Raw genomic sequence first — 24,463 nt, forward strand, 5'->3', positions numbered from 1 at the left:
TATGCGGCATTATCAATCCTAGAGAGTTAGGGATTCAAAAGAGCTTGAGAGAAGATTTCAGACAGCTGAGACCAAGAGAGTGGTTTGTTAGATTGTGTGTGCTTTTCTTTTTTATTTAAAAATGGTTCCTGTGAAGTGGTATTGTTTATATATTGGTTATGCTGCTTTAGTAGTGACTTCAATACAATGCATACTGTATGTTTTGTAGGTTTGAAAGTGCTGTTGAAAAAAGTTATTTAAGTTTTACTGTAGTTTAATTAGAAAAAAACAACAAAACATGACAGTGTTTTATACATTGCACATGTTTCCTTCATTGCACTAGTCCAATCTTTTTAAAACAGAGAAAACATTTAATCAGGAACCTTTTTGTGACTTTTTCCCCTAAGAATGATATCATTAGAACAATCGTAAACATCATCAGGATTATTATTTTCAAATATCGAATCAATAATTGAAATGACTTGTAAAAGTGATAATTGCTAATCACTAGTATTTACCTTGTAAAGACCCAAAACTTCAATAAGATATATCAAAGCTGCGTGCAGAGCCTGTGACGTAGTCATGGCCCACCCCCGAGGGCATAAAAGTACGACGCTCACAGATCTCACCGTAATTTTTCCTTCAAGTCTGCTGCAATCATAGACAAAGCCATTAACTCTTGTTAGCCAAAGCACTTGTTATGCTTTTTTGTTTTTTCTGCTGTGATTTAGAGGACAGATCTCAAACCCCAGTGTATTAGAGTGGACATTTTGAAAAGACCTTTGGCACAGACTAAAGTTCTGAGTGTAAAAAGCTGTCGGTATGTTAACAATGAAAAGAAAAATTACAGCTACGTTATTTAAGCAGGTGTAGGAACACATGGCTATATTTTTTGGAACCCCACTACTTACTCTTAAAGTAAGGTATACTACGGTAAATATGCACAGTATTGAATAATTTATTATTGTTTTGAAACTTATTTTATCATTTTAAACCAATTCTAAATTCTCTTAAGAATTTATTTTCTTTTTAGTTATGTTATATTTTATTATGCTTGCCAGCTAATTTAAGTATCATTTTCCGACACTATTTTTAAATGCTGGATCATAAAGAATACAGGCAAACATCTAGTGGAACAGTTGTTCACTTGAGATCATTTCCATTCCTTTTAGTAAATGTCTTCAAGACAGCAGTTTACAAAGCAGTCATTTCAGTGAATTCTTAATTTGATTTGAAATACATCATGTTAAATAAAGCCTTGCATACAGATTACATTCTGTAATAAAATCTTATCCAGCCAGTCTATTTACAGAATGAGGGCTCTGTGTTAGGCAGCAAATAGCAAATGGGCACTATTAATCCAGTAATAAACTATTAACCATTTGTGGGTATTGTGTGAGCCACACAGTATAGCAGATCTCTTAGACCTTATCGGAAGTATGCTATTTTATGCATTAATGGAGCTCTATATTCCTTTTTGTGGTAACTAAGATAATTTGCTTTCTTAAATGTTACACAATGATTTTAATGCTGGTGTTTTTATTTCAGATTTCATTCATAATTCATTTTTTATTGTCGTTTATTTTGCTTCCTTGTATATTACTGGTATTTTCCAATTGGTGGTACACTTGACAGCCCACAAAACAGTGTTACAAACACATTAATTACCACCACGTGTCTTATGTTTTCATCGTTATAAAGACTTAAAGTAAATATTTTGCACAATGTTAATTCTAAAAGACAGTGGGGGCAATTTAATGCATATTTTCTACAAATATTTTATTAAACTTAATATATTTTAAATGAGGACTATAGGTATCAATGGGCTATCAAGAAAAGGAAAGTATTGCAAATTATGTTCTGAGAAACAACAAAAAAATAGTGATTTGCATGTACTTTTTCGATGAGAACATACACTTGGTGGAAAATCTGTTAATCTCATGGTTTACTCTTGCAGGTTGTAATACAACTGACTTACTGCGAGCTGTACTAAAACTTGAAGAAATGTGATGGATGTGGAGAGTAGGTTAGACCAAGGAGGGCAGAGCACCCACTGAGACTTAAAGAAATACAGCTGCTTTGTCCAAGCTCTAACAAATTCAGAATGCAAACCCTAGAGCAGAAGCTGAAGAGGTAAATCAGACTGTTTGATTGACTGTAAAGTGAGAAATACAATAACACTTAGCACTTTTATGTAATATATGGAGGCATTGCCATTGAGTGTCTGCATTTGCACTTCATTAAAATAATAGGATGGGTATTGCAGTGGTTGAAACCCTTATTATACTGGAACACAACAAACAAGTATGTCCGTGCCATATACCCCCCGCCACATGAGTACAAAATTGGAGCAATCAGGAAAAAGTAAATCACTGTGATCTACATCCAGTAATAGATTTAAAGTTGTAACAGTGGAGTGGCTCACTTGGTAGAAGCACAGCCGGTATATATATATATATATATATATATATATATATATATATATATATATGTATATCTAATAGGAAAAAAAAATTAATAATAAAGGAAAAAAAAATTACAATAAATAGATGTCTACAATGTATTTATTTCAGCAATGCTATTTCCAAAGTATTCAATGAAAATTAAATTAATAGCTAGTTGAGGCACCTTTAGCAGTAATAACCTCTTTTAAATGATTTTAGGATATTTGTCAGTGAGCTTTTTGGCATGATTCTTTAGTGATTTTTGACTATTCGCTAAACGCTAAGTTGTTCCAGTTCATTCAAACTCCGAGGACTTCTGTTGTATACAGCTTTCTTCAAGTCATACTAAAGATTCTCAATAGGGTTTAGATCAGGACTTTGACTAGGCCATTCTTCTTTAACCATTCTGAAGTAGATTTTGATGTGTGCTTTGGATTGTTGATTTGGTATGCTATGGAATTCATTTCACTATGTATTGGAACTACATTTCATGTGCCATTAGAGGGAAAACTGCCCCAGGGATGTAAATTACCACCTTCATGTTTGACAGTAGGTATGTTGTTCTTTTCTTTGTACACCTCATCAGGCTTTCTCCAAACGTAAAGACTATCAGCATGACCAAATAGCTCAATTTTTGTTTCATCACTCCACAAAACTTTTGACCAGAACTCCTATCCATCATTCATGTGCGGTTTTGCAAATTTTATGTAATTGTCTTTGTGAAGTTTTGCTTGGCCTGCAACCACTGAGCCCTTCACCATGCAATACTTGACCTATGGTTGAAATGGAAACCCCAGTCCCACTTTCAGCCAATTCACTTTGAATATCTTTGGTAGTCAATCTCGGATTGCTATTAACCTTCCTCAGAATTCTTCTACTTGTTCTTTGTGAAAGAACCTTCTTTCTTCCAGTCCAAAGAAGCGTTTTACAGTACTTGTACTTCTTGATAACAGAAACAGTAGTTAAAATTGGGATACCCAAATCCTTGGAAATCTTGCATCCTTCTCCAGCTTTATGACAATAAATAACGTTCTGCCTAAGGTCTTCAGATAACTCTTTAATTTTTCCCATATTGACTTATTGGTAATGACAGCAATCAACCTATGCCTAACCCTTTTGTACTCTCTAAGAATGTTCACCTACAATCCAGCATTTTCTAGACTTTTCTAGAGTTAGGTTCTGCATTATCAAACTGAAATTTCTAGCACCTTGTAGGCAATACTATCATGACATCTAAGGGTATGAATACTTTTGAATTAGCATGTTTGGAGTTTTGCAAAAAACATGTGAATATATCCAGCCTTCCTGCCAGGAGTGGTACCTGAATTCCACAACTCATTTCATTTTACTACTAGAGTAAAGAAAGGAAACTACCAGTTGGACATTAGACTAGCTCATTGCCACTGTATGTATATCAGCAGAACATAAGATGTCAGCAGTTCATAGTCTTTTGGCAAACATGTAAAGGGAAACAAATTAAAAACAGACCTCCTCTGCCTGGAAAAGCAACTGTATTAAAACGTGCTTCAGTCTGGAGGGCAGAGTACTAGAGAGAAATACATTGGCCCAGCATTATAAATTAACAGCTGGTTTCACAGACCACAATTACCACTGATCTTGGACTATCCAATGTTACTTTAGGTAAAGTAGTGCGAGATTATTGCTAATCGGGATCTGTGAAACCAGCTACGTGTACTTAGCACAGCACTTTGCTAATACTGTCCTCCCAGTAACTACCACCTACATTGTACTCTGCCTCCTCCTAACGGGTTTCTTTGGTATACAAATTCAGGCATGGAGTTCCATGGAACTTTAATAAGTTAAAGAGCAAGAAAAATTCCAACGGGTAATAAACTAACCATGGGCATACCAACACCAAGAGGTGCCAATGAAATGTTTCACAGTAGCAGAGCAATAGCAGGTGCAACTGCACTCGGGCCCGTGCACTCAGAGGACCCCGGAGGGGTTTGAAAGTTTTTATTTATTTATGAACAATGATATGTCCTTTGCATTTATATTTGCAGATGTTACACATTTGTTTCACTGTAGCTGTCGATGTGAGGTGCCAGTAATTCAGATTGTATTCTCTCTCATTTCAACAGGTATCGCTATTGTCTTAATTATCCTAACTTTTTTCCCCCAGTGGCTGGTACAAGGGACGTCTTCATGTACAGACATTTGCAGTTATATTCTGCGTGCACGATTCATTCTGTAGTTTAAATGGAAGCTGTTGGGTGCCGCTGCGGGCACCAGTAAAAACAACACGCCAGCATTTCTGATTTAAAACGGTTCCCTATGTGAGACAATTTCTGCAAATGTCTGTGCAGACTTGTGAATTCTGTAATAATTTCTGTGATCGCAGAATTGGAGAATCTTGGTAGGGTTAGTGATTAAACCTGTTCGTTTATGATTAATAAATAGTGTAGTGCTGCATGTAAAGATGTACGCAGTAAAATAAAGTAGGTGAGTAGAAAACGTTCTTATTACGTTCTGTTTCATACATGCTAACATTGTGACAATTAAATACAGTTCAATATTGAACACTTGATTTGGTGTGTTTGATGTTTATAAACAAGGGTTAAATTAACGTTTGAAAGGGGGGGGGGGGGCACAATAAGGTCCTGTACTGTGGCCCATCTTCCTCTTCTTCCGCCACTGATGTTTCATTAAGAACATGCCGTATTTCAACAATTATTCAATGAGAAATATTTAATTGAAGAAATAATGATCTGGTGTAACTTACCAATAAATAAAAAATAGAACATTCAGGCTGTGAATTTTGAATTGTGAATTACGGAGTGACAATTCACATACATTTGTTTGTGCTGTAAATGCTGGCATGCTTGATGCTCACAGCAGCAAATGATTTCGGCCGATTATATATATATAAAGTGAATATACTAGACAGACAATTTTAATTGAGTAATTCTGTAGATGAGTGGACCTTCTTATTGATCAGTTTGAAAGCTCATAAGGCTTCCCCTTTACTTGAACGATGATGACGGCCAATATGTTAATTATTTTAGACAACTGCGTAGTTTCTTGCCGATTCTAAGAAACTGTATGTAATTTTGTGTTCTGTGCAAATAGTTATAAAAGGTATTCCAAGTAACTTTAGTTTCAATTAAATGAGTACGACTATAGAATAATTATTAAGGTCTTAGATATTTTTAGATGAGCTCTGGGTTTCATTTTAATAAAGAATATTGCCTTAAACAATTTTGACGAAAAAACATCAAAAGAATTAAGATCATTTTTTTAATATTCCATTTTCCATCATCTCAAGGCTTGAAAATTAGATCTAGGTTTCAAAAATGTAATTATTGGAATAGTCAGTTTATCATGTATGTTTGAGTTTCCTTTGTTTTATAGTCTTTATTAAATAAAGTTTGAGTGACAGTCATTTTCGAAAGAGCTGCTAAGTGTTTTACCTTCTGTATAACCAGTAAATATTGGCTTCTTGAGTGTTCTTGTTTTTATTTGAACTATGTTGCTGTTATATCAAATGTTTTATCCAGTTAAAGGATCTTTTATAGGAATATTTATCAGTGCCTGCATCCTTCCGGTGAATTGAACTTGAAAAGCATTACATTAAAAAAAAAAAAGCTGTCCTGCAAGTTATTTTTTCTCTTTTGTTAGTTTGCCTGCTTTTTTCTATCCATAGACTCATCACAAATGATATCTTAAACAAAAAAAACACAGGAAACCAATCCATTATCAGAAGGAGTGTATAGTCTATTTAACATGGAAATGTAAGTCTGGCATGCATAATTGATATGATAGGGGTCATGACATTAGTCTCATCCCTTCAAGCTGGATTCACACTTAGGAAACTGGCTATTAAAAATAGACAGGGTTTTTATGTGGAAGAGGAACATCAATTGCAAAAGCTTTTTTTTTTTTTTATTATTATTCCTAAAGCTGAAAAATAATACAGTCACATATCCAACCCTATAAGTTTTTGACTTAAATTCTGATTATTTCATTTTGGCCTGTTCCAACCCTTGTCTGTTTTTTCAGGGAACACAAAAAAGATAGTGTCAAAGATACATAGCTGAAATGACTGCATTTTAAAATAAGTAGACTTCCATTTAGATATATTGTAGTTGTTTCTGTTGTTACAGTACTATATTTTCAACAGAAGCAGTATTATGATTCTGAAAATATCACTTGCCAAAGAGACAACACATAGACTGTAATACAGTACGTACTTTTAAATCCAGTACGTATTACAGCAGTATGTAAAATTCCCCATTAACGACCCAACGGCAAAATGAAATCAAAATATTACCCATGCACAGAACTACGTAAAACGTAAAAGGCAATGCATCGCAAAAGTTTCCAGAATTAAAACAGTATCCAAAGACAGTATTCAAAATTGCAGAATACAGTGCTCGATAAGGCCCCAATGCCACAGTTCAGTTGCAAATGAAAAACAACAGCAACTAAAGATCCCAGTATCTAAAACTGTTTAATGATGAACTTTTACATTACCGTAGCTTCTTTCATTCACTTTGTTTTTGCTGCATATTTGTCATGTGACATTGGGGGAAGCGTCGTGTAACTGCACAATAAAGAAAAAAACATGGGCTGTGACGGATAAACAAATACATTGTAGCATTGAAGAGATGGGCTTTGTATCAGAAAACTGCTGACAGTCTGAAATCGCGTGTGACTGGTAAGTGCATTAATTTGTTACACACACACACACACACACACATATATATATATATATATATATATATATATATATATATATATATATATATATATATATAATGGGGATTGATTTTATTCTTAATAAAGGGGCGGTAAAACGTGACTGATGAAGAGTGCTGTGGGGTGCTGTAACATGCCCTCCCGACCACTTGCTGTGCTGGAGAGCCGCCAGCAGTAACAGTGCTGGCCAGGCAACGGCCATGTTGAGCAGCATGACTCGACCTGACCTGTCCTTGGCTATTAAAACAGTGTTTGCCTTTCCCGGACGAGCCTGTGAGAATGCACTTTCCCTCTACTTCCCCAACCCTGCTTGTATATCTGACTGGACCTGCAGCACAACCCAGTGTTTACCAGGAAGCGTAAGCCCTTTGTTTGCACTAAGCCGTCAGGAGGGAGCCGAGTCCGTGGCTGGAGGACACCGGCTGCTACAGTGTGGAGGAACCACATGACTGCTTTGTTTCGATTTATTGTGTTTATTGTGGAGCGGGACTGTTTTAGTTTAAACCTTTTACTTTTAACCCGGGCTTACTATTGATAGTATTCCCGGGGGTTTCTTTTCTTTGTTTTGCAATATTATACTTTTATTTTGATCTGTGGCTACAACCCTTTTTGTTGAGTTTATTGTTTTGTTAATAAAACCGTGCCCAGCGCTACATTGCTGGTCTGCAGGTTGCACCCGCACTTCCTGTTTCCTGCCTGACTGTGTTGTCACTTCCGGTCCCACCGGCCCTACACTTACCAACCCCATTACAGTGGGTAATGGATATCCGAGTGCTGACTATCAGATAAATAACAGGAATTTTAAGAACTGTGCCATCAATACTAACAGAATTAAGTTAAGTATATATCAATATTTCCACGACTGGAAAACTATAAAAACCAAGCAATTAAGATTTTATATAAATGTTCTTTTCATTTCCATGCACATTCAGTCTTGAAATCAATCACTGTCAATTTGTGTATGTTTCACTGCAGGTTGTAAATTCTTCCACTGCTAAATGCTGAGGTAAAATCCACATTTTGAAGAGCATTTTTTTCTAAAAGAAAAAATATTTCTTCTGGGACTGAATAGCAGTTTTGTGACTAGTGGTAAATTTGTTAATTTAAGGTTATAATTGTATTTTTGTCTAGATGCTTCCAGAGATGTTCCTGGAGTATTTTTTCAGTGGACAAAGTAACAGTATGCATTAACACAATTATTGTGTTGTGGGATTTGGAGAGATTTTGGCAGAGCAAATAAATGAATTCAGGCAGCCCAAACTAGTTAGTCCAAAGATTATTGTAGACTACTTAGTGACCCTTTGCTTTTTGCAGGCATTATTGTGAATGACCTGGACTCCACCCTTATTTCCAAAATCGCTTTCCAGTATCTCAGTGTTTCCAAAGGTAATATTGTCTTTACCAGAGGAATATTGTTTGTGGACATAGTAGACCATCAAAAGAAGAAAAGATTGCAAAGCTGATTCTGCTTAAAGCCACGGTGCTTATCCGTTACTGGTGTAACCGTGCTTCGTGCATTTGAAAGGAAACTGAGATTACCTGCTTATCTGACTCAATCCTACTTTCCTACTCTTATTGCTGATTTTCCTTCAGCCTGCTCTCTTTCACTCTGGCTGAAATGTAAGTCCAGATAGTTTTCTAATACTTAGCAGTCCTCTGCTTTGCAGCTCAAAGCTTCAGTCTTCACTCCAACAGCAGGGTTTTACCTATGATGTCTTTACTCAGTATGAATGAACAAGATTTTTTGGATTAGTCAGTTTAACTTTATATACATAGAACAATAATATTTTGACTAAATACAGAAAAAATAATTTAATAATTACATAATTCTTTGGCTTAGATGAAAGTATAGAAGAGGCAAGTTTGTAGTACCAAAGAGATTACCCCTGATTCTGGAGGACTCGCATTCTAAACTAATTGTTTATGACTTTAGTTTCAAGGAGACAGATCTAAAAAGAAAGACTGCATTCCATCAATAATGTGTAGAATTTCGAATGTCCTGAATCCTATCAGACATTTTTTGTTTGAGATAGTAAGAGTACGACTGGACAAATACACAGATTACTCATACATTCCAGTAATGTATTGTACAATTCTTAATGTATATGAGACCTGTCAGCTGTCACTTTATTGCTTCTACTTAAAAGTCTATATCGGGAATGAAAACTAGACAGCAAAACATCCAAGACCAGAACCCTAGAGGCTTACTTCAGAAGATAGTAGCAGCATGTTTACAGACAGCAAGTCTTTACTACTTAGCATTAGAATGCCTAGCTTCAACTGATATAAAACTACATTTGAATAGGGCTTGTATATTTTGGTCAGTTCGCGGTGGGGGGGGGGTATTTTTGAATAATAAAAATAAACGTCACTCAAACACATCCATTTTCAGTTTCTATAATACCCTGAATGTATGTTTCACTAATATTCATATACAAAGGTTAACTTACTGTGTTGAAGTGAGGATGTGTCCACATTAGGATTTCGGCAATGTGGAACTGCATGCATTTTTAATTGGAGAATTGTGAGAACTAACACGTTTCATTGTACGCCCATTACAGCTTGCGTGTATATCGCACTGCAGACACTGTTAATGTTGTTATTCACATGACAAAGCCCCCATCCACGGAGCACGTTTGGTTGCCCAGTGGTTTGATGTGCATGACACTGATCTTATCCGTATGTCGTGGCCTTCTCAGTCACCAGATCTGAACCCAATCAAGCATTTATGGGATATTCTGGAACGACACCTGAGACCGCGTTTTCAGGCATGAGTTGATTGACTTTCTCGAGGAAGAATGGTGCCGCATCCCTCCTGCAGAATTCCAGAGGCTACCGCCTACAGGCAGTACTGGCCTCATGTGGTGGCTCAACGCCCTGTTAAGTGACTTTACATTGGTGTTTCCATTTTTTTTGTCCACTACCTGTATAATAATAATGCTAATCAGAACAGTAATAATTATAATTAGAAAAAAAAATGTAATATGCATTAGTAAAAGCATAACTGCACAGCAGTTTTATATTTACAATAACTTTTCCAGTTCATAAAAATTAAAATTAATGTAATTTCGTGCAAGTAGGTGCGGCGTGTTTAATGTGATTTTTTTTGTATTATACGTAATCATTCACATAAAATTTAACTGTACACTGTAATATAAATGTTATTGAAAGGTCAAGTAGTGCACTTTGCTCTTGCGGTTTTTTCAACCGTTTCCGCGCTGTTGGTACAACTGGTTTCTTTGTGTGGGTTTGTAGTCGCTAAGCCCGTTGCTAAGCAAATTACACATATTACATAGTGAACAAAATTGAAAATTGGTCAGTTGCAATGTCTTTTTCAATTTTTGTCAGCTTTTCGTTAAGTTTGTGGAAAACTACAAAGCAGTATGTAATCTAACATGTAATCCCATTTTATTTATTATTACAATTACTTTGTGACAAATTGTCTTAAATCCTGATTTAATTTTTTATTTTTTTTATTTTTAATCACCAGGAATAGTTGTACAGATTATTTATAAATACAAAGAACAATTAGGTGTGGCAGATACAGTATGATGATGATATATATATTCTATAAATAATCTTACATAAGCTTTCTTTAAAAACTCACAACCTTGCAGGATCACTGTTATATGACGCAGTAAGGTGGATATTGTATTGGGTGCAGCATAGCTCAGTAAAGATCAAGCTGGTGTCTACACTTGTTCAGTGTAATTAATGAGAAAGCACAGGGGTTAACTGAACGTTTTTAATCCCTGCTAGTGATCCATACTCCAGGTACATATAATACCTCCTTATATGTCACACTTTTCTAGCTCTAGAGAACCAGTTGAATCAAATTGTGATGACATTTGTTCATAGCATTCTTTACCACAATCCTTTGGATTCAATTTTAATTATCATGCCTTTTTAAAAATGTCAGATGACTGTGAAAACTGTGTGCAATTTTTTAAAGCTGACATTGCATAAAATGTCCAAAACCATTAGTTAGCTTTGTTACAGTGGTTGTTTTGTATTGTTAATGGCTATTTATTTATAAACCAATAAAAGTATAGTAGCAGCATAAATCAATGCCTGCTTTACTATCATACAAAGATTGCTCTTGTGATTAATCAATAGCAAAACCCATGATGGGATGAGGTTGTAGTAGCTTTTAAAATCCCCATAATTTGTGGTGTAGCATACAAGTTTACTGTTTAACATCTCACATTCTTATTGGCAGGATTTAAATATGTGTGCGTCTGCCGTCTATATGTATAGGAACTGTATGCTGAATTATTTGAAGAAACAATCAGTATTGTAGTGGCTATTTCTGTATAGAAACATTTCAATACTTGTATTATTCAAACTATTTATATTTTTTACAGCTACAGTGTTTTATCCATTTAATATTTACTATGATAAATAAGTACTATGTTGACCCATTGTTTAGTTCCCTTTCAAGTCAAAAATAACCATCAAGGTATGGGATATTGCCGTCAGGCAGTAGGGATTGGCTGAGCTTTATAACAAAGCTGCCGATAGGCCTCCACGCGAGCTGCCATGTAAGCCCGCCCCCCTGGGAGCTTACTATACGCAGCGCGCGGAGACTATCTTCCTCTTTTGCCTTCAGCCTTTGTAGGATATTGAGCTGGTAAGTTTTCTCTCTGAGAGATTTACATCACTGATTGTACTCGTCAGATTTGAGCTTGAGTTTATTTCAGTGTTCGCTGATTTGCAGACCGAAACCCCTTTGACTCATCACATTGATATATATATATTTTATTGGGTTTTTTGTATTGTCTGTTCTTCCCCTAGGAATAGAATAAAGTTTAGAGGACACATTGTGCGCCTGGTAGGCCACGTAATTTTTTGCAGCCTCGGTCTCGCCTCCACTAGACCCAGAGTTCAGCTTGCTACTAGCAGCCACTCCAATAATACCACCCGTGGATTGTAACATCACACCGCGTGGTTGCTGTATACTGTAGCTACGCTACAAATAGCTGCACTTTAGTGCGGCTGCAGTTCCTCTGAAATATATAAAAAAAAAGAAAAAAATAATTCTCTTTTCCCATACAACATACTAGGAAGACTACCACCAACTACATTTTTCAGTTGCCCCCTTTTAACAACAGGTAAGTATAGCACAACACCATTGTCTTTTAGAATAAGACACTGTACTAGCACTTAGAGTCTCCACTCTGCGGGACAGCTGACGTTTCGGCGTCTAGTGCATAACGTCTTCATGCTCAATACACACGCTCCGGCACACAGCACTTCTGCGTTTTCGGTGTCAGCGCCTTGGCATTTTGGTGTAGCGCTTCGGCGCCTTGTGCTCAACGACTTGTGCTTAGGGCTTAGTGCACGCACCTCGACGCTCGCCGCTTCGGTGCTCGATGCATCGACTCCTTGACGCTCGGTGCATGCACCTTGATGCTTCAGCGACTCGACGCTCGACGCACGCACCTCGACGCTTCCGCACTTGACGCTAGGTGCATCGACGCCTCGACGACCGGTGCACGCGCCTCGACGCTTGGCGCTTCGGCACTCGACGCTTGGTGCAGCGACGCCTCGGCGCACACATCTGGACGCTCGATGCTTCGACGTTTGACGATCGGTGCAGCGACGCCTTGACGCTCGGTACAGGCACCTCGACGCTCGGCTCATTGATCGGTGCAGAAACCTTGACGCTCATTGACACACATAGCTTCGACGCAACCCATCGACACACGGCGCTTCGGTGAACAGGGTGTCTAAAGATGTCTGGGTTCCACCTTTGCGTCACCTGCCAGTCTATCCAACTCCGAGGCTCCTCCCCTCACAGGGAACGCCCTCGCCGGTCATGGTCTCACTCCATGTCACCCCGCCATAGGGGACGCTCTCGTTCCCCTCGTCGAGACAGACGTTATAGAGACAAGGCAGGAGTGGCAGAGCTCACGTCAAAGATGTCCCAGTTTATGGACGTGATGATGGGTCAGTGTCACAAAGACGGCTGATTGGAGACGTCAGAACCAGGAAATGAATACACAAAGACAGGACAGGTGAGGTGAAATGATGAAGACTCTTCCTTGTGCCGGTTTATTGCAAATAAAAGGTTTAAACAGACAAAAGGCAGGACGTGACACTTTACGCCAAAATAAACAGACAAACAAAACGGACTATATTAAACAAACACGGTGAGCAGATCGACACACTAACAAACGCGGTGAGTTTAAATAAACAAGTATCGTGCTGGTCAGCAATTGATTATAAACTCTTACTCTTTCTCCTCCTCTCTCTCCCGTTCCCTACTTACCGAACACCCAACCACGAGAATTTGAAAACATGCTGCTTTTATGCAGCTGTACTGAAACCCAACGATTAGTTACGATAATTTCAACCTCAACAACACCATGTTGACGTGCCACTTAATGACTTCACGTTAAGGCGGCACGAGTTAAAGTTTACTAATGAGGAAAATAACGTGCACTTCACGACACGTTAGTTTTATATATAAAATTAAACACGTCGCACAATGTGTCTGGCAAATACAAAAACATTTTGGAATTGGTTTTAGCTCCCTTAGCAATGTTCATTTCTATTTCTCTCTTGGCCTTTCTAACTTCCTTTTTGACTTGCGTTTGCAGTTCTGTGTACTCTTTCTGCGTACTTTCTTTTTGGTCCTTTTTTAATGCTCTGTAAAGTGCCTTTTTTCGCTGAATATTTTTTTTAATTGATCTATTAAACCATTTTGGCAATTTAGTTTTACAATTAGATTTGTCTACTTTAGGGATGTAATTGTTTTGCGCCTCTAGTACTACATTTTTGAAGAACAACCATCCTTCTTCTGTGAGTGTTTTCTCTATTTTACTCCAATCTACTTCTGTTAGTCTCTGTTTCATGCCTTCATAGTTTGCTTTTCTAAAATTGTAAACCTTAGCTTTAGTCTTTACTTTTGGGGATTTAAAAAACACTTCAAATGAGACCATGTTGTGGTCTGAGTTTGCCAGTGGTTCTCTGACCTCTGTTTTAGTTATTCTATCTTCGTTATTTGAAAAGACTAAATCAAGGCATGCCTCCCCTCTAGTGGGTGCCTTCACAAATTGTGTTAGGAAGCAGTCATTTGTCATTTCCACCATTTCTATTTCATCCTTCGCGCTACCCACCGGGTTTTCCCATTTTATTTGGGGGAAGTTGAAATCACCCATTAGTATGGCTTCTCCTTTGCTACACACATTTCTAATGTCATTGTATAACAGATTATTGTGCTCACCGTCTGAATCTGGCGGTCTATAGCATGCTCCTATTATTATGCCTTTTGAATTTTTGTCTGTTATTCTGACCCATATTGATTCGGTTTTATTTTCTTTGTCCAGGTTTAACACCTGGGCTTCAAGACTGTTTCTTATGTATAGCGCTACCCCTCCTCCTCTTCTGTCCTGCCTGTCTTTCCTATACAGTGTATACCCACAAATATTATATTCGTCCCCATCGCTCTCAGATAACCACGTTTCTGTAACACCTATCACATCATAGTTACCTGTTAGTGCAGTAGCTTCAAGTTCTAGAATTTTGTTTCTGATACTTCTAGCATTTAGATAAATACATTTAATGGTTGTCTTACCTGAGTTGTTGTTCTTGTTTTGATGCGGTCTCCCTTCTGTTTTTTTGTTGATTTCTCCCCCCTTCCTTTCTAGTTTAAATGCTTCTGAACCTGCTCGAGGATCTTTTCTCCGAGTAGACTAGTTCCCTTGTTATTTAAATGCAGTCCATCCCGTCTAGGACGACCAGTTTACCGTCATGGAGCCTTGACGTGGTGCTAGAAGCCCTTACCAAGGCACCATTCGAGCCTCTCCACACCGTGGATATGAAGCTCATGTCTATAAAAACTGCGTTTTTGCTGTCAGTGGTATCAGCCGAAAGCGTCAGCGAGTTACATGCACTGTCAGTGCATTCATCATGTACTCGTTTCGCAGGAGACGGTTATAAGGTCTCCATGCGCCCAAATCCAGCCTTTTTACCCAAGGTCATATCCCCGTTTTTTATGAACCAACCAGTCGAGTTGATGGCGTTCCATCCTCCTCCTTTTTCTTCCCCAGAGGAAGAACGGTTACACATGCTCTGCCCTGTGCGAGCATTGCGGTGTTATATTGACAGTAGAAAGACTGTGAGGCAAACAGAACAATTGTTCATATGTCATGGTTCTAAGACTTTGGGTCAGCCGTTGTCTAAATAATGCCTTTCCCATTGGATAGTGGATGCTATTAAATTATCTTATGAATCTGCAGGCCTTCTACCACCAGGGCGGTTGAAGGCGCATTCCACTAAGGGTATGGCAACGTCCTGGGCCCTCTTTAGAGGGGTGCCAGTGTCTGACATTTGCACGGCAGCCAGTTGGGCTACACCCCATACTTTTGTGAGGTTTTACCGGTTTAATGTACTGGATTCCTCTGCTCCATGATTTGGAACATCTGTACTACACTCTATGGCACCTCAGGATGCCAACATGGTGTTGACTTTTCCACCTGAGGACAGGTGTCATTACGAGCATAGATGCTGAGGCGCTGCTCTGCATATGCGTAGATGTATTGCCTACGCAGTTGCGTTATGAAGTAAGTCTGTCCTACTGCCGAGAATCCTCCCTCGCGACGGCTTGGGAACACTGTTCCCATACCTTGATGGTTATTTTCGACTTGAAAGGGAACGATAGGTTGCGGATGCAACCCCGGTTCCCTGAAAGAGAAAATAACCATCAAGCCGCGAGGTCACTCCGGAAGCCTTCACGGCCTGAAGAGCAAAAGAAGAAGAGATTCTCCGCGCGCTGCATATAGTAAGTTCCAAGGGGGGCGGGCTTACACGGCAGCTCGCGCGGAGGCCTATCGGCAGCTTTGCTATAAAGCTCAGCCAATCCCTACTGCCTGGCGGCAATATCCCATACATTGATGGTTATTTTCTCTTTCAAGGAACCGGGGTTGCATCCGCAACCTATCGTTTTCTATGTACTTATTTATTTACATTTATCAGTACAGAAGGCATACTGTTTGGTTTCAAAGTAGAAGGTTTCTGTTCTTAAGATTAACATTTAAAATATTCTCTTTTTTCGCAGCTGCTTTGCAATATTAGTTCAAGTAAACAACATATTCCAAATACTTTCCTTTCTCTATTCTTGCCCATGTGTGAGAGCATTGCCTCCAGTCAGAAATTTAGAAAACTTGTGGTTGGCTTCTGTAAACCTGGCTAGGGAATAGTAATACAATTAAAACCTTTATATAACATCATCCTTTGATCTTTTCATTGATTAATTTTACAAATCTAAAAAGTGGCTTTGAAGAGAAGGGGAGTGCAGAGCAGATATATTGTTGATTAACAAATTCACAGTTTGTGTTACAAATCCACAGAAAACTGGATTCATCAAGGTAACCACAGTCAGAACAATTCAGTGGAAAACCAAATACCATTGTATTACTCAACAATCATTTCAACAACTAGTTATAGTATTACACATTTCAGACATAACACTTAGAACAGGGCTTGCGATTTCAGTTTAGCATTTCAAATAATTTGCTTAAAGTGATACATTTATACTTAAACATAATGTAAAACAAGCATTTTCATAATTACAAATTGCTACAAAGCTACTTTGTCTACAGTATAACTTTGAAAACAGTTCTGGGTTCCTAACACTGGTCTTTGGTGAATAAAACACTGTCAACAACAAAGGATTTTAAAAATCCAATAAAAAGGTTATTTATCCAATAAAAAGGTTTAAATAGGACAGTGTTCCATGTTTGTGTGTTCCAGTGGGAACATGGCTTATTTTAACAAACAGTACAAATCAAATATCAATCCTGGCTCCTGTTTTGGCGTGCTAACTAAACTTAACAGTACCCTTAACTTTCAGTCAGCCCTCTAATCTGGTTTACAGACTTTAAATACATTATTCACAAATCACAGATTTAATATACTTTGTTTTAATGTACACCATATTCAGGTCTATACACAGGTGCTTACCTTCACGCAGACAACTATCACCTTTGAAACCTCTTTTAAGGCTGCTACCCACCAGACACGATGTGACCAGCGGAACTGTGCAGCGATACATCAAAATGAATAGAACCTATCTTTCACACAACGCGCGACACGACAGGCGATGCAGGAGCGGCACTGGTGCAGCGCAAATTAAATTAAATTAAATTAAATTGGATTGAATCCTATTTTTTGCGGTTTGATGCGCATCAGCTAGGGCATTGAGCAATCAGAGAACAGCTTCAATGCACGTGGTACAGCACGGTGAAGCAGTATTGAGAATGACGGAGGAAAAAATAATACTTGTCGATGGGGAAAAAAAATACCCAGAGCTTATATATATATTATATATATTATATACAGATTTGAAAAACAATATATGGGAGCCCATTTCGAAGGAACTGGATAAGCCCGGTATGCATGATTTATTACCATATGTGTTGAAATGTAGTCAGAAGCCCCTTTCACACTGGCATGCTCTACCCAGGTCAAAACCTACCCGATGTCATGGGGGTCAGCTACGGCATTTCACGCTGCTTTTGATAAAGCAGTGTCGATCTGGTCATCCAAGCAAATGTTTCTTCATCCCTGCTGCAATCTGGCCCATGCTGTGTCTCAATCAACAGAAATATGGCTAAACAGAATAAAGAGAAATGTTCCTTGCAGAGTGACCTTCACACAGGCGTGGCTGTTGGTTATTGCGTTGGCTCACGAACGACCGTCATGCATTTTGTCTCTCAACCCGTGTCAAAGCGTGTCAACCCACATCCTGAGGTGGGTCACTGGGATCTGGGTCAACCAGAGTATGACACAGGTATGTGGTTTCACACTACGTGGGATTGTGACCTGTAGCCAGAACCCGGGTAGGAATGCACACGTTTGATAATGTGTGAATACTATAAATCACACATTAAATGTCATGCACATGCACAATTCAATCTCATGATTTGTATAATGCATATTACTTAAACAAACTCCACTACCAAATTGTTATATGTAACAATTCTATGGCTTTGTCATATGCATTGGAGCAGGGTATAATATGCCAAAACACTGGGGGGTACCTATAGTATAGTGGCTGTATTGCTTCAGTAAAATAATGCACCTTTATTAACTTTCTCAGCCATAACTCTGGTAAAATACAGTAGCTTACTGTATACTTGCAATCACTATATACTGCTGGTGCCATTCTAGTAAAGTATAAAGCAAATTCACCGCTCTGATTGGTTTATCTGTCATGTCGCTGATCTTGCAAGCAACTAATGTGCAATTAAAAGAATAGTTTGATTATTTTTAATTATTATTGCTGTGCTTTAATTTGATTAATAATTTCTCATAGATTTTTTTTAATATCAATTTAGAATCTGAAACAAGGGGGGTGGGGCACTGAATCTAAACTGGATGGGCCATGCTCCCAAAGGCCCGCCCATAACGCCGGGCCTGGATAAAGTCTGAGTAAAAGATGCTGTCAGTCTTAGTTCCCTACAATTTCTTTTTAAACACATCAATGTACAAGTATTGTTCTTCATGCAATGTAATGTTTTATGTTTGGATACAACGTACTGCTGGAAACATTTGGATCACTGGGCTGAAACACTATTTTTTCATGTGGTAAATGTGTCCTTCAGGCGCATACAGAAAACAAAAAGGATTTATGGTAAAGATCAAATGATCTTGAGGTATTATTTGTTGTTTGACAAGGACATGTCTGAAATGGATACCTGGATACTGTTCCACTATATATATATACACACACACACATTTATTTTTGTATATCTAAGACATTTTACAGTTGAACTATGGTGAAAGACCAAAACCAGTGTGTAGGTATGTATTGCCATAGAAAGGAGATTTTCATTTATATCAGATTTTATGAGTTTCCTCATTCAGATTCATCCTAGTTATTGTATCCGTGCCCTAGATAAACCCCTGATGAATTCTTATTTAATATGATTCATACCCCACATGTGAGTGGTTTAATTTATTAAAAATAAGGCTATTACAGATATCAATGCAACTTTCACTTTGGAAAGCACACTTGCCTGAATGGCTATCGTATTGCCTGAAAAAAAGTGATATAGCACTCTTTATGGGAGATCAGTTCACTGTACAATAATAGCTTTGTGCAACATGCAGAGGTGTTTTTTTTTTGTCATTTTATAAACACATATTTGATCCCACAAGCTGTTTTTCTAATGTATTATAAGATCTTACAGAGACATCTAGTGACAGGTTGTGTGAGTTGCAGTTGTGTATTCACCAGTTTATATCATTGCTAGGGTTCTCACAAGAAAACCGGGACATCTAGACGAAATCACCAGCCCTAAAGAGAGACTATTATAGATTAAATTGCAAAACATTTTTTATTTTAACTTAGTCTGTCTGCTTGAGAATATCGATTGTGACAATGCATAGGACTTTTCAAGAACTATTGGTTTGTGAAACTGGACAGAAATAAAACACCTTGACCAATTTTACAGACATGCATTTTATCTTTGTTTGCAATGTCGATAATGTAGTATGTAAAGCCAAGTGTTTGTTCCTAGCAGTGCCAGTTACTAGGTTATGGGTATTCCACCATCTAAACCATAAACTATTTCACCAGGTGTACCTTTGAAAGAAACATTTTGGGAATATCCAGGAATAAAAACAGGTATATCTTCTAATGTAAATTAACAGATCCATTCTCCAAGTGTTGCGTCTTTATGTCAATTTACAGATTACAGTTATATTTTCAGTCACCCCAAGAATGTTTAGTGGGGGACGGAGGGGGGCGATGCTGGGACGCCAAAATACCCGTCGAGCCCTCTTGAGGTGTTGTGGTCTAGTCGACAAAACACCATCGAAGGAAGGTGCCCACTTGAAGGCCCCAGAGATGTACCCTACTCAGCTCAGTCCAGACGGTTGTCATGCTGATGCACTGGGAAGACCGCACTGTGGTTGGTCCCCGGAGCCAGCATCACAGCTGTTGTGTGTGCTGATGTGCTGGGGAGGCAAAACAAGCTGATCCCTGGATCCAGCATTACACTTCAATCATCAACACCAGGCAGAAGGATATCTACATCATCAGATGGAAAGAAACGCAAATGGATGGAGATGCAGATGGGTAACATTAGTTTACTGTAAAGCTATGTCCTAGTTGGTGCTTATCTTGGTGAGAGCCGAGTTCAAATCAGCGTGAAGGTTTAACAACTACAATCATGTTATGGAAATCAAACCAAGTGTTGCGTCTTTCTGGCAATTTAAGATTACAGTTATAGTTTGTCACCCCAAGAATGTTTAAACTAAGGTTAAAAAAAGTAGGAATAATAAAGCACGCCAGTGTTATGTTAAGCATTAATGATGACAGTGCTTGCTTTTAAATTATATTTGATTTCAGTACAGAAGAATATATAACTAAGCAATACCACACAACACTGTGTGCAGTAGTTATAAAATTGTGCGCTTAATCTTCAACCATCCAGGAAGTGTAGTTGTTTTATAACTACTGCACATGTTATTGCACTTATAAAATGACTTTGTTAATGTTATAAAAAAAAAATAAAAATAGTCCCTATGTCTTAGCTATAGACTATAAATTGACTTGAAGGACTTACTACTGCTAAATTAATTGTTCATTTATTTTTTGCAGATATGCACATTTATTTACTTATTTGTATACTGCCGCTTGAATGTGTATTTTTTTTTTCTGTAAGTGAAACTACACAAATTTAAATAAATAAAACTGTTTTCCTACATATTGTTTACACATTGGTATGTACGTTACCGTTTCCCTACAATAATGTCACTCTGCACCTTTAAATTGTAAACGCCTAGCCTTGAGACTCTCAGTGCATCAGCTGGACTCAAGGGCAGGCATGCTTGCTTGCTGGATATTTTAGTCAACACAAGTACAACTGTTTATTGCATTTAAATACACACTGATGTCTACAACTACTGTACTGTTGTTTACTTGAATATTTTTAGAAACTACTTCTTAGAAGAATCTGAACCTGTCGTTTTTTGTTGTTTTTTCATCTGCTATCTCTTTGTTGTTAAGATTCAACACAACCACTCTCTTTCCCCGTGGCCGAGATAATAAATAAATAAATAAAAAAAAAACATCCAAGGAAAGTGATTAACATTTTAAATTTATATGATTTAGTTTGCTTGCTGACAGTGTTTTGACTAAAAAGCTCAATGTATAGGTGGCCAGTAGTGGTGGTGAAATTCACTTTTAAAAGCTGTTAACCCAAATGGGTTATTAGGTATTTATAATGTTAATTTAAATTTCAAAAATGTGAAGAGGAAATACAAATTGGGACCAAAGATGGTTTGCATGCTGTGCGTAGGAGTGTGTAGGTAACAGGGGTCAATTTCATAAAAGCTGTTTGCACTGAATCGCAGTCGTGGCACCTTGCAGATTGAAATTTGGGTTACATAAGACCTTCGCAGGGCTGCGACATTGCTGATTTCCATTGAAACTTGTGACACCCAGATAGCAACCGCAAATAGCAATTTTTATGTTTACATAGCAGAGAAATCAGAAAGATGAGTATTTAGAGACCAGTCAAATCCTCTAAAGACTTAATATCAAGTACCGATTGCCAAGAAGTGAAAACTAATCTAAGGGTGTTCAAACATATGTTTTATATTTAGACAAAAAAAAAAACAACCTGTTGGCAGTTTTAATTGGGCAAATTGTGATATTGCTGATTGCTTTGCCAGTGGAGATGTTGGTGATAGATGGCTTTTGGGACACAGTGAATAAGATATTAATAATAATATAATAATAATAATAATAATAATAATAATAATAATAATAATAATAATGCATTTTATTAACAAGTTGTGTAACTTATAACTAGTCATTTATTTTCATTATTGCATGATGGATAACAAAACATGTGTTTACTTACGCTGGGTCCAATGCAGCAGGAAGAGCTTTGCTATCTGCTTTACTGTTTTGCTTATTGCAATCCTCTCAGTACCAGCAACAGCTACTTCACCAATTATATTTAGACCATTTTTTCTCCTCATTTAAGTTAAGGTAAGCTTTTTTTTACTTTTTCAAAATGACACGTAGGCTTAGCCTCCATAGCCTCTTATGACGCCACTGAAACTCACTGACATCTTTTTTTCTTAACGCCGATAAAAATGTGCAAGGTGTGTTTCAAGCTTGGGCACGGGTATTCCTTCCGAATGTCTGTGCTCTCTGGCCTCTAGAGCCAAGCCAAATCAAATTTGGTCTTTTGGATGTGTTTACATTTCCTTGTTGACCTAAAAGTTTTTCGAGCAGTGTTAGCTGGTTGTAGAAAATGAGACAACGTGTTGAGTTTGTTACAGATGTTGTTTTGCTCGAGCTAATCTTGGACAAAGATAGTCAGTGAAAATGTGCTATCTAAGTAATAAATACACAGTATATATATGTCTTCACCATTACAGCAGTTTAGTAAATGTCATGCCACAGCGTTATTAATATGGTACAAGTGTGTGTTTGACTTAAGATGTATTGCTACATGTATTGTTTGGTACATTATGATGTTTCACATAGTTTCTTCCAATTTTGTAGTATAAATTTTGGTGTACCTTGAATTGCTTCTTAAGAAGTACTATTCATCAAACCTGCCTAAATGTGTGCTGTTGTATCATTGTGCTACATACACATACTTAACTATTTTCTCTTGGATTGTTTCAGTGTTTTGTGAATGTTACAAATTCCAAATGTGGCAAATTTTGTAGATAATCTTATGGAGCAGTTGCTTGGAACAGAATGCATGCTAACGGTTCTAGCAATTTTGTACCTACTAAATGGGTAATGATGTATCTAATTACTGTCTGTGTTTGTTTCAATTTTCTAGGTTTACATTCCGTGCAGAACAGCAATTGTGCTTGCAAATGAGGATCTTTCCCGTTAATGACTGGACTACGACGACTGCTGTAAAAGGGAAGAGAAACCTGTATTGAATGTTAAGCTGCTTTAGTTTAATTTGGAAATCTATGTAACCTTCCATGAAAAAAAAAGAAATCTAGTATGCATTGATAGGTATCCTGTAATATGTGTCAGTCAACAGTTCTGCTTTAAACCTTGCAATGTCCTTGTAAAGAATACTGCTGTTTTATTGTTGCCACCAAAAGAATGTTCATAGTGAGAACTCTCTCAATTATGCAGTGGTCTAGCTCCCTAATGAATGTGTCTCACCTGCACATTCACCTGTCCATGCTGAATGTTTTAACATGACAGTAATTAACAACCTGGCTTTACATATTAGAAGTCCCTTTAGTTTTGGTTAAAAAATTACCGCTATTAAGATTTGGCCTGATATAAAAATAAAAAAGGAAAAGTTTTTATACGGAAATAGATACTTTAAACATATGTAAATTAAAATTGTTAACTTGAATTTATTGGGCTTGCTTTCAGTGCTCAGTTAAAACTACAACTATCTATACCGTTCTAGTTTTAAACTAGCAAACAGTGTTGTCATTTTTAAAACAGGATCAATGTTGGTTACAGATTGAAACATGTATTCTGAAGGAGTTGAATTCAGTGTGTCACCATAATGAGGCTTGGAATGAAAATAGCCCTATTCGGCACTGGCTTTGAAACCAGTGCTTAACAGGGGAATTTCCATTCTATCCCGTGTTGTGGCGATGCTCTGTGAAATGTAACATTCATCTAAGTATGCTACTAACCTACAAGATATAAACAGAAACATAATAGAACCAAAATCAACTAATATAACGTATAATACCTTAAAGAAGGACATTCAATTTTTTGGGGACTTACAAGTAGAAAAACTGTCTTCATCGTCAATAAGTGGGTGATGCAGACCAAGGTTTAGTAGGTAACATGTATTAGATATTGGTTTGAATTGTATGTTTATGTTGTACACGTTAGTTAAACCAGTTTTCAATAACAAAAGAGTATTATAGGTTGTGTATTCTTTGCCTTTCTAGTGCAGAGTAATGTTATTAGGGGTGACTAGTTTGGGGAGAAGACATTTAGAAATCAGTCACAAATTATACTTAGGAATTCTAAAAGGGGAATTTGTACCTAAAATTTAAGAGCATACAGTTCTGTATATTAAGTTATGTTAAGTAGTGTAAAATGAAATATATGAAAAGCTGCCTTTTATTTTGTCTTCATTTCATAGTAACTTTTATTCATTCAAAGTTGGCTGCATGACACAGATATGTGTGAAATCAGTTTTGATCTTATGACATTTAACTTTATTTTATTTCATTGTCCAGGATAGAAAACAGAACTGTTCTAAGCTTGCCGTCCTTAAGATGAACATTAGTTTCTTCCCAAATGCAAATCGAATGGAAAATAAATCATAAGCATTAAGAAAAATAACTAC

The 24,463-nt window shown here is 37.3% G+C and overlaps 1 protein-coding gene across 1 annotated transcript in view; it reads left to right on the top strand.

Moving 5' to 3' along the window:
- LOC121327677 (1,4-alpha-glucan-branching enzyme-like) overlaps positions 1-24,446 on the top strand; it is a 252,316-nt gene extending 227,870 nt beyond the window's left edge. Inside the window, exon 16 of the mRNA XM_041271821.1 lies at positions 22,964-24,446. Coding sequence (XP_041127755.1) covers positions 22,964-23,020 — 57 coding nt within the window. The 3' untranslated portion in view covers positions 23,021-24,446. The remainder of the gene's footprint in view (positions 1-22,963) is intronic.
- Positions 24,447-24,463: the final 17 nt, after the last annotated feature.

This window comes from Polyodon spathula, chromosome 15 (genome assembly GCF_017654505.1).
Source record: "Polyodon spathula isolate WHYD16114869_AA chromosome 15, ASM1765450v1, whole genome shotgun sequence".
In the NCBI taxonomy this organism is placed as follows: Eukaryota; Metazoa; Chordata; class Actinopteri; order Acipenseriformes; family Polyodontidae; genus Polyodon; species Polyodon spathula.